At 36.1% G+C, this 16,097-nt stretch overlaps 2 protein-coding genes across 3 annotated transcripts; one reads left to right on the top strand and one right to left on the bottom strand.

Annotated features, from left to right (window-relative positions):
• The first annotated feature begins 5,561 nt into the window (after positions 1–5,561).
• LOC107590339 (corticoliberin) lies at positions 5,562–7,504 on the top strand. The gene is made up of 3 exons (XM_016279044.1): positions 5,562–5,610; positions 6,236–6,406; positions 6,746–7,504. The coding sequence occupies exon 3, from the start codon at positions 6,768–6,770 to the stop codon at positions 7,254–7,256; it is 489 nt and encodes a 162-aa protein (XP_016134530.1). The 5' UTR covers positions 5,562–5,610; positions 6,236–6,406; positions 6,746–6,767; the 3' UTR covers positions 7,257–7,504.
• A 2,074-nt stretch (positions 7,505–9,578) lies between these two features.
• On the bottom strand, positions 9,579–16,097 carry LOC107590338 (tripartite motif-containing protein 55-like). Of its 2 annotated transcripts, XM_016279042.1 has the most exons (9): positions 16,030–16,097; positions 15,580–15,724; positions 15,090–15,259; positions 13,476–13,653; positions 13,230–13,325; positions 11,918–12,151; positions 11,392–11,414; positions 11,194–11,318; positions 9,579–9,974 (listed from the first exon to the last, which is right to left on the bottom strand). In XM_016279042.1, exons 2-9 carry the CDS (start codon positions 15,697–15,699, stop codon positions 9,805–9,807), a joined length of 1,116 nt encoding a protein of 371 aa, XP_016134528.1. In that variant the 5' UTR covers positions 15,700–15,724; positions 16,030–16,097; the 3' UTR covers positions 9,579–9,804. The 2 variants fall into 2 exon arrangements, with proteins under 2 accessions (XP_016134528.1, XP_016134529.1); XM_016279043.1 differs by lacking the exon at positions 16,030–16,097 and having other exon boundaries at positions 13,476–13,650; positions 15,580–15,807.

The raw sequence follows: 16,097 nt of genomic DNA, 5'->3' as shown, positions 1-16,097 counted from the left end.
GTTGTTATTCACAGTTTATTGTCATCAGGGATATTATAAGTTCACATACATCTTTTGCTTTGATATTGTTTTCTAGTGTTCCCAGAAGAGTGTGTCTTCAGATGCTTCTTGAAGATTTCAATGGATTCTGCTGTTCAGGTGAAGTTCATTTTTAATAACAAATCTATAGTATTCTAAAATAACCCTCATTTGCATAGAAAAATATGCATGTTTGCTTTGAAAGCGATGATGATGATGACAGTATTTCAGCACATTTAGTGCTTGCCCTGTATAGTGGGTTGTTTGTGAATATGACAGGTTTTTGCAAGTGGTGCAGCTGTTTAGTGAATTCACCCTACGTCGTTTATCTACTGTATTATAAATCCTTACTGTTTTCTAGTATAATAATCTCATGCTAAAATGATTTTAGTATGAAAGACACGGAGGACCTCAGGACTTTAGTTTACAGGATAACTCTGCTATATAAAGATGTCAGTGCAGTTGACTCAAATGTATGATTGATTTTCATGCCGAACCCAAAGTCTTCTCATGAGGGCTACTCATGTCACGTCATATCAAATCATGTCACAGACAAAGTAAGAAATGTGTTGTCAGGCCCAGCAAATCGCAAAGTCAGAAGTGTCAGAAAAAGGTAAAAGACAGGGATCCTACACTGTCTGTGACAGATATTCAAAACTGGACGAGTAAGATGAAACCAGAAAGGGACGGGTGCAGTAGAGAATGGCTTTACTGGCAGAATATCTGTGCCTCCTCATCATCTCAAGGTGATTCAACAACAAAGGAATGTGTTGTCAGGCCCAGCAAATCGCAAAGTCAGAAGTGTCAGAAAAAGGTAAAAGACAGGGATCCTACACTGTCTGTGACAGATAATTCAAAACTGGACGAGTAAGATGAAACCAGAAAGGGACGGGTGCAGTAGAGAATGGCTTTACTGGCAGAATATCTGTGCCTCCTCATCATCTCAAGGTGATTCAACAACAAAGGCCAACAGTGAAGAATGTGGAAAGTGGAATCTGGACTTAGAAAAAGATTTTGTTCAGTCAGGAATTTTATTTAATTTACATTTAATTTAAAAAGATAAAATCCCTGCTGTATAAACAATTCAAAACAACAGTGCTTAAAGTAGCAAAATAGAAGAACTTATCATTCATGAATCATGACTGCAGACTGTATTCATATTAGCTGTGAACTACTGCATTTCTTAATAAACAGACCTGTGGGTGGCAGAACAAAAGGTACATTTCTTTTGTAATACACAGGAAAATCTTTGTTCCTTCCCACAATTAGACATGCCTTCCCAAAATATCCGTCAAAATAACAAAGCTTTCTATTGCAGAACAACAAGCTTCAAATTATCAATGGAAAACTTAATTAGGCCCAGATATGTAATATATTCAAAGTAACAAATCAAAGATGCATGCGGAGCAGAGGAGACCATCTCCGCTCACTCTGAATGAATAATTAAGCCAGATGATATTTTGCTCATGTTTGACGCTGTGTGTGACTCTGGCGTATCCGTGCTGATCCAGTTTGTGAGGGGGTGAGATGGCGGCTCGGAGCCCTGACCTCATCTGCTCTCCCTGACAGCCAAGAGCTCCTTGTATTTTAAGAGACCTCTTAATGGACTCACTGCTCTCAATGAAATATCCAAATAGAGCAGATTTTGCATGCATCCAAAGGACAGTCGCCTGATGGGGTTGCAGTGACATGATTTTGGAGCTCTCCGTTTAGTTTTTTGTTTTTTTTATAACTTTCCACTGGTTGGACTATAATCCTGGATGACATTTACGTACCCATGAGCAATTGAATTTGAACAAGCTTATTAAAACTTATAGGGCACAGCTGATTAATTTAGACATCTCTGTCAGAAAATAAAGTCTCTGCCATATTTGCATTATGATTCAGTTCATTTGAGATTAAAAGCTAGTAGAGTCCTTATAGTGTGCAACCAGTGGACACTCTGTTATCCCATAAACCCATCAGAGCTCAGCGGCCAACAGATCTTAAAAAACAGTTAAGAACTGTGATCCAGGACGTTCTTTTCAAGTGCTAAAGGTATTAGCACAAAGATATTAAAAAAAAGTGAAGAATTTCGTTCTTCGTGAAATTCGTACATACTGTACTATTAAGGTACACAGCCTAATATTGGTATTGCAGTTATTGATTTACTGATAAGTTAATCAATACATAAAAAAATAAAATATAAAAATATCTATATTAAAAATATAAAATGTTAATTTTTTATATAATTTTTTTAAAATAATAAAGCGCCATAGGAAAATACTTAAATATTAATATGAAAGAGTTGATATTATAATATTTATGTAAAATATTGATGTTTTATTGAAAATATTTATTATTAATAACAATAATATTAATGTAAAGTGCTATATTTATATTTAAAGAACATTTTGTGCATATTATGAAGGTAATCTGGATACAACCCACTGTTCCATAAAAAAGATTTGACCAAATATTAGTTTGCAATTACTGATTAACTTATATTTCCTATAAATAAACTTTATATTAAATATTAAAATGTATATTTAAAAAATATTAAATATTAACATATTATGCAAAATATTTAAGTAAAGTGTCATAGGAAAATATTAAAATATTAATATTAAATAATAAAATATTTGTTTGTATAAAATATTAAAGATTTATATAAGATAATTTAAATTAATAAATAAAGTGCTATAGGTACAATACCAATAAAGTTCAAATATTGACATTGGAGAAGTAAGTTCTTCATCAAATTCAGTACATACTATGAAGGTGTGTGAATTTGTACACAACCTATAAAAAGGGAGTAATACAGAAAAGTCTTTCACTTAACAACAGCATGGTGTCTTTAAACATCGGAGTGTGCTGTTTTTAAACATCTCCGGGTGCCATTAATATGCGGCTGAAAACCAGGAGGGAACCAATATTGTGAGTTTTCTGAATTCAATTAAAGACACCAATTCATATCAGCAAACACCCCATTGAGAAGACAGATGAGCCCTTCTATTGAGTCAGACCCCAGTCTATTTGGAGCAAGGAGATCAGCAGGCTCTCTAAGCCTCTTTACACTCATTTATGGTACTGACAACCTTTATTGATCTCTCCTCACAGCTGACCAGAATAGACTATATCTGTTGACGACGGTGTGCAGCTTAATGGCGTCATTGTTAACAGTGCTGCCGTCATCCAATGCAATTACAAGGATGAAAGTGAAGTGTCTTATGGCGATGTGAGGAACAAATGAGGTAAAGAGTTGAATAAACTTGAATGAAGAGTCAAATGACACTCTGTTAAGTATTACACCGATCAGGAGCAAGATGTAATGTATCTCTAACTCTCTGAAGTGTGTCAGTTTTTGTCTTTAGAGCCGCTGGTAAACATACGACATATCATATGCATTATGATGCCTTTAGCCAGCATACACCAGTGAAACCATACAAAGCGCTCGTATGGATTCAATGCGCCGGGCCCACAGCACTTCCTGTGTTTCATCATGTGGCGTGTTTTGTGATCCACTTGCAGACGTTGATTTGAAATCGCAGTGACATCGATGACCACGAGCGAATTAGCTAATTTTGCGGCGAGGTGGTACATTGCATTTGTGTCAGAAAGCAGCCGCATGTCATGATGGGACTTGACACAGGGCCTGAAGGGAGGAGGAAAATTGCTCTACTTTATTTTGCGCAGAAACGCTTAAGATTTTGACCTCATCATTTGTTTGAACGCCTCATACAATCAATCAGAATGAAAACTCCCACGCAGTGGAAAAAGTATTCGGTCTGAAACATCAATGAATGTCAGGAATTGCTTCATGTTTTGTCTAACTTTTAGAATCATACAGACGGTTGCGCTACGTGGGGCGAATATAATAATAATTAATTTACCGAGTGAATCACCGGCGTAAATTTGAGTGTATTAGGGACTAGGTGCTTTGAGGAGCTCAAAATAGAACCAAGATGTCTGCCGCCTTCTTCATTTGTCAGCTTTATCGTAGATGGATGCAGCCATTATCCATAATAACATTATTCTTGGGTTGAATCCACTCTTCTTGTTAACCGTCAGCCTTATTCCCCTGAGCCTTCCCCATCCCACATATCATAAATGTAATGGCACTTTCCACAAATAGGGTGCAAATTGGTGCCCCACGACTTAAAAAAAAAAGCGTTACAGGCACAAATTCCATGCTTTTATTGTAAGAACTACTGGAAATGTTAGATAAACATGAAATGTTAGCTAGTTCAAAACACATCAAACGTTTGTATCCCTCCTCTGGCCTCTCCTACTCCAGAATTCTTGATTTTTTGATTGTATCCAACCATTAATATCACACAACATTGTCCTAATTTTGGCCTAATTTATTGCATTTTAATTCATTGTAGTATTTTATTTTACATAAAAGAATAGAACATAAAACATCTTATACACTGACATACAATCCTACTAAAATTCTAAATCCTACATTATTTTTTTCAGTGTATGAGCTGTTTTTGTTGTATTATTTTATAGAAAATAAAGTAAAATACTACAATAAATTGAATATCAATTCAACATAGGTCAACATTTCTTTGTGATTTGTGATCTAACAATTTCTGAGTGATTCTTGCACAGCTTGTATTTTTCAGTGTATGAGCTGTTTTTCAATTCATATCATTTGAAACTATTTTCGCTCAATAATTGCTAGAATATTTTACAAAGAAAATTTGACCTAATGTGTGAATTGATATTCAGTTCATTGTAGTGTTTTAATTTATATATATATATATATAAAATAAAACATAAAACAGGTCATACACTGAAAAAAAACTTGGATAGGATTTACTTTATTTGCTTAAATTGCTTGAATAATTCACAAATAATTACAAATACATTTTGAAAATATTATTTTCTTGTAGTATATAGCAAATAGTATTTTCTTGTAATAAATACTCTATTAATCTTATTTACAACATCAAAATAATCATTTTTAAAGTGAGATTGATAGCCAGCATTTTGAGAAGGTCAGGCACACTTTTTTGTTAAGAACAAAAGAAAAAGTGATTTCAAACCTTGTTTTGTATCCTATTCATTGAAAGTGCCTAGTGCATGTTTTTAGCAGTGAAAATGTTTAAAACCAGCAAAAATGTTTATTCTTTTTTTTTTTAAAGAAACCCACATGGCTAGATGAAAAGACTAAGCATTAGCATGGAGTTTCCATTCAAATCTTTTGGGAAATATGTAACCTCTAGCCATTTCTTTACACATGTTAGCATGTATTGTCTAGAAGCTGATTCAGACGCCTTCTGATTGGCATTCTGAAAGCAGGTGTGAAGGGGCTCGAGCTGAAGTGTTCCATCTCCTAGCCTCCCTCATGGCCAGAGCAGAGCGAGGACTGTGAGGGGGAGGACAGCACTTGACAGCAGTGACTGCGAGAGTTACGCGGTCCTGCCGCGGCTCATCTGTAATCACCGGGACCCAAAGCTCTGTCTGTGCTGTCTGGAGAAGTGACACCCGCTAGAACATCGCCCGAGCTTCACCACGCCTGTGCGCCTGCGGCTGCAACAACTGAACAACCTGCGCTTTACTGTGATGTATTTGATCGATTTTGCGGCGGAAACAACCTGGAAGGTGACCAAGGAATTGATTACTGCAGTGACACCACTTTAAATGCATCTTTGGTCATTAGAGATGAATATGCAATTAAGCAAAGATCAAGAATGCGACCAAATATTAAAAACCAGTCAATGAAAACCCACATTAAGTAAAGAGTATAGATTTATCAGTTATAAAGTTGTATAATTTGAATTGAATCAGTGTAAGAATTATTTAATAAATTCAAGTGCGGTGTCATTTTGTCAGTTGACGTTCGTCGTTCGACGTTCATCTAACTTTTAGGGAACTTTTAGTATGCGCTTTTTAGGCCCTCACACCAAACTTTGTTTTGACTTCGTTTGAGAGTATTGAAGTCGTGATTATGGAGCCTCATAATTCGCACCATGCGTTTTATATTTTTTAAAGGCATAAAGCTTAAACAGGGGACATTTTAAATATAATATAAATAATAATAAAAAAAGATGAGAGAAGATCAATATGGAGGACCTTAAAATACTCCTGGTTTGTATGCATCTTCTTTCACACACATACACACTCAAGGACGCACACATACACACACACACACACCACGATGACTCATTCAAACCGAAAACTGTTCACTTACGTTCATTCATGTCAACTCTCTCTCCCCTCTGCGCAGACGCAAGCTACTAAATGCGTGACACTTGTCGCTGACCGTGGCTATATAAATGCAAACTCCAGCCTTCCTTTGAAGACGTCCTAAAAGTAATAACTTGGTAGGTAACAACTGGAAGACAGACGCACCTCGCAAAGTTCAAAAACCATCCAAGGATATACCAATTACGCACAGGTACGCAACATCTTATCTGGAATGAGACAGCTCATATTGAGGTAGCCTAGTAAACGTCAGGTAATAACATCTTAAACTGGTAATCTTTATTCTAGTTAGTTTGTATTGCTATGGATGCGTCCTCGTGTTTTGCGCACAATGAGGCACCCAGCTATCCAACTTTAAGGCGCGCGTAAATGCTCAAGTGGACTTAGAAATATATAATTGTGCAATGCTAATGTTCAGTAAGAGCGCGTTAAATAAATTGGATCTGTCAAGATTTGAGCTTCGTCCCAGAGTGCGCAAAACAGTTGCTGAGAAGTTGAAATCGTGCGCATAATTGACTCACTTCTCCCGCAGATTCTCCACGCCACTTTTTGACATGAAGCTCAATTTTCTCGTCACCACCGTGGCTCTGCTCGTTGCCTTTCCACCACCGTATGAATGTAGAGCCATCGAAAGAAGCTCCAACCAGCCAGCAACGGACCCCGATGGAGAGCGACAGTCGCCATCGGTTTTGGCACGGTTAGGGGAGGAGTACTTCATCCGGCTCGGTAACAGAAACCAGAATTCTCCCCGATCCCCAGCCGACAGCTTCCCCGAGACATCCCAGTATTCCAAAAGAGCACTGCAGCTCCAGTTAACGCAGCGTCTGTTGGAGGGGAAAGTTGGAAACATCGGCCGCTTGGATGGCAATTACGCGCTCCGGGCGCTCGACTCCGTGGAGAGAGAGCGCAGGTCGGAGGAGCCACCGATTTCCCTGGATCTGACCTTTCATCTGCTACGAGAAGTACTGGAGATGGCCAGAGCCGAACAAATGGCCCAGCAAGCTCACAGCAACCGCAAAATGATGGAAATATTCGGGAAGTAACCATGAGCAAACCCATCAGCCAAAGATATTTTTACATTTAGCACAAACATGAATATTCTGTACCATAGTGCTGCTTTTCCATCATGATCTATTTATACCGGTGACTTATTTATTTGTAGATATTTCAATGAAGGCGAATAGAGTACAGTAGGTGTATATGAAGCGCAAAACTGTCATCACTCTCCATCAATGTTATTGTATAAGTGATCATTCAGAACTGTAGATTAAGAAAACGTTTGAGTTTCTTAAAAAAATACTATTTTCCAGTACTGTATTATTTTATCTGACAGACTTGAGTTTCATTGTGACATACAGTACATTGTCTAAGTTTGTTAATAAACTAATGAGCAACCATTCATTTTTGTTGTGCAAGAAAATGTCTTATATTTATATTTTTCAATAAAACTTTGAAAGCCAGTTTGACACCTCTTGTCTAGATTATTGACATGAAAAAGTGATTAAATAATTAAAAATACATCTACTTATATTTCACAGTCATTGCGTAAAATGTATTTATCAATGCATTAAAACGTTGTCAAGATAACTGCAAACTCTTAAATTTTTTTTTATAACTTTAAGGATCAATAAACGAAGGTCATCCAGAGATGATTGACAGATATGGCATCTTGTTCCTGATTGGTTTAACTTTTTTTTTTTACCACTTACCTTTGAACCTAACAATAAAAAAAGCTCAAACAAGTCATAAACACATATAATGTACCTCAGAGTATATTGCACATATACACTGAATTATTAAATCAATATACTTTCTGACGCTCAATTACACTAATGTAATAATAATAATAAAAAAGACTTCAAAATTGAATTTTTTTTCTGGATTTGGCAGCATGTCTTTGAAAAGATAATTCACATTCTTTGGGCAAAATGTTAATGGGGAAAAAATGTAGTAGACATGACCATGATTACAAAGGCAACTGATTAACAAATGCAGTATAAACACTGTTGATGACTGAAACATTTCACATCAAACCAAATAACTGATGTGTGGTGACTCATTCTACAGCACTGGAGATCTTGGTTTCACTGAACCATGTCTTAAACTAAATGGGTGAAGCACATCTAAATTTGATCAATAACTCAAATGGGAACTAACAAGGCACCTTATGTTTTACGCAGCACCACAGACTCAGTTTCACTAGGATTCATTCACAGTGTTGGGGAAAGTTACTTTTAAAAGTAATGCATTACAATATTGCGTTACTCCATAAAAAAGTAACTAATTATGTTACTTAGTTACTTTTTATGGAAAGTAATGCGTTACGTTACTTTTGCGTTGCTTTTTAAATCCGGACATGGCTTGCTTGTTTGTTTTTAAAATAAAAAAGTTATATTTTTGGCAAATATAAAAGCCTTTTCACACCAAAATTGAAATGAATAAGCCTCAGGCTGAAGGGAAAGTAAATTTACGTCCGTACATTAGAATGCAGAAGAAGAAATTTCTACACTTCAGCAATAAACAAATAGACACAAATGTTTGTCTAGAGTAATTTGTGCTTATTATTATGGTTGAACTGGATCATCGAAAGTCAGAAGCAAATAGAATGGGATTAAATACATAAAGGATATTTGCGTTGTTTAACATTTAATTATTGCAGGTTTGCGTCATATTCTGAGTTGCATTATTTTTATTCATTTTGAGGAATACTGAATCTGTTTTTTTTGTGAGTGAGATGAATTAATGCATATCTTGTAAATTAAAAAGTAATGCGTTACTTTACTAGTTACTTGAAAAAAGTAATCTGATTACGTAACTCGCGTTACTTGTAATATATTACCCCCAACACTGTTCATTCATTGCAGAAGGTGGAAGCCACACATGGTGAGACGAGTGTTGTTTTGGGGTTGTGCTCCCTGGACCTCATTAAGTTGGTTGTAGCCGTTCTCTGTGTGAAGCCAGAAGCACATCCTGTCACTGATCACCCTCCACTGGGCCAGAATATATGGATTATGCAATGTGCTGGCATTGTTATTTCAGCTCGACCACCAAGATGTGTGAGCAACACTTGTTTACACTTCACCTACGAGACCAGGGGAAGACAACCCTGTGAGCAAAGAGATGTGGCGATTACTTCCACGCTTTGCCACGGATGTTTCTTCATGTAGATTAGGCATCTGCTGTATATGTGATACACCAATGCTTTTGGAACTGAACTGGATGTTGGTTTGAATTAAATCTGTTACAAATGATTACACTACATAAGGTAACCTTTTATTTGATGTTGACGTTTCTAAATATGAAATCCAGAGAATATTTAAAGCGAATCATATCATTCATAACTCAAACACCACTGCTGTGCCAACTGCAATGAAAATACCATGCGAACACTCTCTACGCAGTAAACAACACCACAAATCTTGGAAGGGATTCTTATGTCATCTCCATTTATATTTAGTCATCTAGTGACTTTTATTAAGGAGTTACTAAAACAGTACCAGTACCTGAAAGTCACTGGTAAAATAGTCAGTGTCCATATTGTTTTGAACAGGTTGCAAAATGAATGTTGGATCAATATTTGTGTTTGTGACGTTATGATGATGTAGCGGGTTTGCGTGTGCTCAGGGGTTGTGGGGGAAGAAGGGACGGAAGGGCTTTATTCAGTGAATCCACTTCTCCCAAGTCTGTTTGCCCTGCCCGGCCGTCCGCATCGACACCCACCTCATCCTCCTCCTCCTCCTCCTCCTCCTCCTCTTCATCATCTGCAAACATTGAGAGTTTAAAGGAATAGTTCACCCAAAAATGAATTTGCTGACAATTTACTCACCCTCAGGCCATCTAAAATGTAAATGATTTTGTTTCTTCATCGTAACAGATTTCAAGAAATTTAGCATTACATCACTTGCTCACCAATGGATCCTCTGCAGTGAATGGGTGCTGTCAGGATGAGAGTTCAAACAGCTGATAAAAACATTACAAACTGATCGGCTGGAGTCATGTGGATTACTTATGGATTATTGTAATTATCCATAAATAATCCACATGATTCCAGCCTACCAGTTATCATCCTGTGAAGTGAAAAACTGTGTGTTTGTAAGAAAAAATCATTAAGGTGTTTTAACTTTAAAAGGTTACTTCTGGCCAAAATACTAGTACATAAAAGCTTCCACCAGTTAAAAAGTTCATTGTGTGTTGTTGTAATCTCACATCAAAATCCACTGACACATTTGTTTAGAATTGTTTTTGCTTATAAACAATGCTTGATCTCTGCATATTTCTCTCCTGTTTCAGACGAGATGACCTTTTCATTGGAGGAAGCAATATTATGAATAGAGAACTCGCATTTTGACCAGAAGCAAAGATTTTAAGTTAAAAAAATGTTAATGATGGATTTGTTTCTTATAAACATGCAGCTTTTCACTTTACAAAATGTTAATTGATGGGCTGAAGTCGTGTGGATTACTTGTGGATTGAGATGTTTTAATCAGCTGTTTGGACTCTCATTCTGATGGCACCCATTCACTGCACAGGATCCATCGGTGGGCAAGAAATATAATGTTAAATTTCTCCAAATCAATGAAGAAACAAACTTATCTACATACTGGATGGCATGAGGGTGAGTAAACTTTTAGCAAATTTTCATTTTTAGGTGAACTATTCCTTTAACATATAAAATGGATATTTTTCTCAAACCAATCTGAACGTGAAGATACCATCAACCGCATACTGATCACATACAACACTGACAATTTTTAGCATCACATCTCTAGTGGATTTTAGAAAACTGACGGGCAAATACTTGCATTTGAACTGGTTGCTCGTCGAGTCACAATCTGAAAACATGCTTAAGAGGCTTCTGAATAGCACATGAAAACGAAACGTTATTTTCTTAATCAATTCAACAAGCTAACCTGATTTAAACCCACACATGTTGATAGTTGAAGTTGAATCAGGTTAATGAGCATTTCAGGTGAGCCGTACCTCTGGCGAAGTCGATACTGCGTAGGGCCCTGCCCTCTCTTTTGAAGCTCACAGAGTAATGATCCATGTTTTCATAGCCACGCTCCACTCTCTCCAGGTGCGAGGTATTTGATGCCTCTGCAATTCTAGCAAACAAGAAATCAATTTGTGTGTTTGTTCAAAATACACATTAATGTTGCAGAAAGAATCAACACTTACTTTTGCAAGAGGGGTTTGGCATTCTGTATGGCATGTGTAAGAGAAAAAGAGATTTATTTCACAACAAGATAACACAAATTATGTATAAAATATAGTGAATTTCTACAGGGTTCCCACAAATTTTTATCAATCTTTTATTTTTATTATTTTATTCATTATCTCATTCATCACTGGCATGGATTTCCATGCCAGTCTTTTGAATTCATGGCTTTAAACAGTTATAATTAATAGTGTATGAATGCCTCCAATAAGACCCTCAACAGACAGACTTATATTTTCATTCTGGTCTGCAGTCATGTTTTTCTCGAAACAGCATTTGCAAAAAGAATTATCTAGAAGATTAAATATTTTAGAGCAGAGCAAACAAGAGAACAGTATATTTACAAAAGATATCCATTTCTCATTTCCATGACTTTTCCAGGCAGTTTTTTTTTATAATGTATTTTTTAAAAATAAATAAATATATCAAAAGTTTTCCATTATTGGGTTCATCCTGTTTCTGTAATCTGTTGTAGGTATAAAGGACCTGTAAGAAAACAGCCATCTCAGGTTCTTCCATAGTCTGGATTCCTGTCTCCATGATTTTGGTCATGGACTCCAGATGATCTCCATACTTCCTTGTGAGGCCACGTATGTAATTCAGTTTCTCTTCCTGTTCAGCGTTCACTTTCAGGTTCATCTGTCTCTTCCTGTCTTCCAGGATGGCATACAAATGGTCAAACTTTTCACACACCTTGGATTTTTGTCGCCTGCCATTTTCCTGTAAATATATAACAAATGTAAATATAATATAAATTAAAATACATTCATGTCCATAACTGTACAGTATGCAATAGATATAGAGCATATATATTTATATTATATACAGTACTGTTCAAATATTTGGGGTCAATTACAGTTTTTTAAAAGAAATTAATATGTTTAATCAGCAAGAATGAATAAAATTGATCTGAAGTGACAATAAGGATTTATGTTTATAAACAATTTATAATGTTACACAATTTCAAAGAAATCTGTTCTTGTGAACTTTCTATTCTAATCAAAGAATCCTGAAAAAAATGTATTACAGATTCCAGAAAAATATTAAGCAGCAACTGTTTTCAACATTAATAATAATAAGAAATGTTTCTTAAGTCGCAAATCAGCATATTAGAATGATTTCTGAAGCACCATGTGAAGACTGGAGTAATGACTGCTATAAATTCAGCTTTGCTATCACAGGAATAAATTACATTTTAAAATTTATGAAAATAGAAAACAGTTATTTTAAACCATAATAATATTTCACAATATTTCTGTTTTTGCTATATTTTTGGTCAAATAAATGCAGCTTTGGTGAGCATAACAGACTTCTTTTAAAAACATTTAAAAATCATACTGATTCCTAATTTTTGAGCGATATATATATATAGCATATAATAATAATTTTACTAAAGAATGACACTTTGTAGGCTACTATTGGGCGATTGGAACACAGCCGTTATGTTTGATGTAAATCACTAACTATGGACCACCAAATTTTAAGATTAAGGTTTAAAATGTACTCCTGTTTCTTTCCTTCGACAGAGTCCAACCCTCAACCTTGCTCACAATGGCTTTCCATCAGAGGAGCCATATGTTTAACAGAGATGGCTCATTTCTGCTTGCTTGTCAATCATGGAGCCTCTGTGAATGCAACTGTGAGATCTGGAGAGAATCCTGCTTCCTGCCTGCCTAGCTCGTCAATACCAGAGCGTGTGTATCTTTTGTCAGAGGAAGCGTTCTTACGTTCCTCATCAATAATCCTGCTCTTATGCCAGGCTTTGGGGAGGGAGAAGCCCCCACACAGGGTGACTAACCTCTATGGTTCTGCAGGTCTCCTCCAGCTGACTGATGATGCCTTGGATTCTGTCATTATTGCCCACCATCATTGCTATTCCATCCGAGAGCTCTGTCTGGAGATGAGGACGTGCGTAAGCATATTAACACACAACTGTAAAAATATATGCTGCACAGACTAGCACTTACACACTGACGCAAACTCTGGTGTATTTATGCAAACAAACATAAATATCACTATGCCTCAAAAGTGCAAGAGGTTTTACCTTTTGCGTCTGGTAAATACTGTTAAGAGGGGCCACTTCACAGTCCTTATGGGAGCCAAACACTTTACACATAGAGCAAGTGGGAATGCCGCAGGTCAGGCAGTGAATGTTGATTTTCTCGTCCTCATGGACTTCACACACTGGCTGGTCAACCTTCCTCTCTGGAGAAGGTCTGCTGCTTTGGAGAATAACAAGTACATGAGTATCAATGTCTGACATCTGAGGTTAAACAATATAATAAAACAGATTCTAAGGTTCAAAACCTTTCGGCTTTTGAATCAGATGTGGACAGGACTTCAAATTAATGCTTAATGAATTAACTATAGAGTTCACTAGGCTACATTGCGGGTTTGCTATGCATGTCACTACGCCTAGGAGACTCAACATTGACTGGTGGAATTAAAAATAAGTTCGCTGCCAGCTGACTGTCATCCTTGGCCTTTTGACCTGTCTGAGTCACAGGTCTTGGGAGCCACATGGACGCTATGGGAATCTGTCTATTGCAGTGCAAAACACTGACTGATTTATAGAGCTTTAAAACATGAATCTCTCATTCAAAAGCTTTTTTGAGTTCATAAAGCGAAACACTTAAGTGGGATGCAAAGTGACAGGGCGGTGGAGAACTTAATCGTTCAGTCTTGGGGAATTTCATTCTTAAAAGCATGTCTGCTCTATTTTTTTTAAAGGGGGAAAAAAAGGTTTCTTCATGCACTTTACTAAAAGGCTGAAGGATTATTACCTCTACAATAGAGGTAACTATGGAAGCCCATTTCCAACACATTAAAAAAAATCATGCTTTGGTAACCATAGTTACAATATGTAATTATAACATTATAATATAATTAGTCTTAATTTTGATTTATATTATCTCAATTTTGACTTGTCATAATTATAAAATGTCATCTCTTAATTTTGAATTTGTATGTCATAAATTTGACTTTTTAACATAATTATGACTATGTCATAATTTCAACTTTTATGTTAATTTTGACTTTTATATCAATTTCAGAAACTCATTTCCACCACACAGGAAAATGAATCATTTAGTAAATCATAATAATGATATAGAAAGTTTTTATAAATGTCATAGTTATGACATTTAATGCCTTAATTTTGACTTTTTATGTCAAATTTCAACTTTGTATCTTTTATTACTTTTTATGTCATAACTATGATTTACCAAAGCATGATTTTATTTTCTTATGTGGTGGAAAAGGGCTTCTATCTCTAACTGTTAATGATATAAATCATATTATTTTAGACATTCATTGATTAAATGTTTTGAGTCTACAGAGCTCCAGACTAAACAAAAATTAATAGGAAGTTATTGGCTCCTAAACAGAAGAATTTATAAGCAATAATATTATATAAGAATACCATGTATTAATTCTTTACAACAAAACGCTGTTGAGAATATGTAAAGAGATACTAAACAGAATGATGTAAATCTCAGGAACCATTTTACTCACAGTCTGGAGCTCTGGACTCAACATTTTCATCTGTTTATCCAGAAATCATCTGTTCGAGACTTTTGAGGTATCACACAAGGGATCTTGTTAAACCATGTGGACATCCTATTAGAGCTTCCCGGGGTATTTGTTACCCAGCTCTAACCTGATGCACTCCTGTTTGTACATGTCAATGATGTTTTCCACCAGAAGGTTTCTCTGCAGACCGTAGACTCCATGGCGGTCCAACACAACTTCATGCCTGCAGGAGGGACACCTGAAACGGCCACCTGTCGCCACTGTGCCTCCTCTGGTGGGAAGGTATGGATTTGAGGACTGTATAGGAAGTGTGGGACAGCAAATTAATAAAACATCTCATTTTTTAGAGATTATTGATTGTTTATTTACATATATTCATATATTTTAGCTTTCTGAGTAAGGTACTTCTCAAATAGCCTGTGTTTAAATAAAAAAGACGAATGAGGTGAAGCAACACTCTGATAACCAACTACAGTAAATAAAACGTAATATATAAAACAATTAATATCAAAACCATTTCTAAAAACTTCCACACCACTATAAAACTATTCATTTGTTTTCTAAAACATGGTACATAAATATTTTTGTTGACAGAGAAACAAAAATTGAAACTTTACCTGAAAAATGTCATTAGCACATTTCCGGCAAAGATTGTGTTGACATGGAAGAATCACAACCGGTTTCGTGAACATTTCCAGACAAATGGGACAAATAAGCTGCTTCTCCAAGCTGTCCATCCTGATTTGACGAGCTACGGATTCACTGAAGTTGAGAATGAGACTGTTTGAGATTGAGAAAATTAAACTGTCCCAGTTCTTGTACACGGGGTGAAATCAGGCCCTCTCCATTGCTCAAATGCCTGTCTGTACCCTCTATAATGAGGCTTGGCATTCCCCCACGCCAAGGCCCACTATCAGTGAGCGCTGTTTTTAGAAAGCCGCATGTCAGAGGTTGCCGTGTTTACTTGCCCATATAGGAAAATGATTAACTCAACGTGCATCTCTTCAACGCAATAAACACAGGAAAGTAAAAAAAAAAAAGACATTAATTACACACATAATACATACATTTGTTGGTATAATATATGTAAGAGTTTCTGGAGCAATGATGACCACACGAGTAGAAAAAACTTTGG

This window comes from Sinocyclocheilus grahami, unplaced genomic scaffold (genome assembly GCF_001515645.1).
Source record: "Sinocyclocheilus grahami isolate Dianchi unplaced genomic scaffold, SAMN03320097.WGS_v1.1 scaffold126.1, whole genome shotgun sequence".
Lineage (NCBI taxonomy): Eukaryota > Metazoa > Chordata > Actinopteri > Cypriniformes > Cyprinidae > Sinocyclocheilus > Sinocyclocheilus grahami.
Note: the sequence above shows the minus strand (reverse complement) of the source record. Positions and strands in the feature narration are given on the sequence as shown.

Bases quoted from the DNA above. Each gene is read 5' to 3' on its own strand.
- LOC107590339 (XM_016279044.1), top strand. From the start codon at position 6,768: ATGAAGCTCAATTTTCTCGTCACCACCGTGGCTCTGCTCGTTGCCTTT.
- LOC107590338 (XM_016279042.1), bottom strand. From the start codon at position 15,699: ATGGACAGCTTGGAGAAGCAGCTTATTTGTCCCATTTGTCTGGAAATG. The intron at 15,260-15,579 runs GTAAAGTTTCAA...CTTCCTATACAG, and splicing joins GTGCTAATGACATTTTTCAG to TCCTCAAATCCATACCTTCC. The intron at 12,152-13,229 runs GTTAGTCACCCT...ATATATTTACAG, and splicing joins AGACCTGCAGAACCATAGAG to GAAAATGGCAGGCGACAAAA.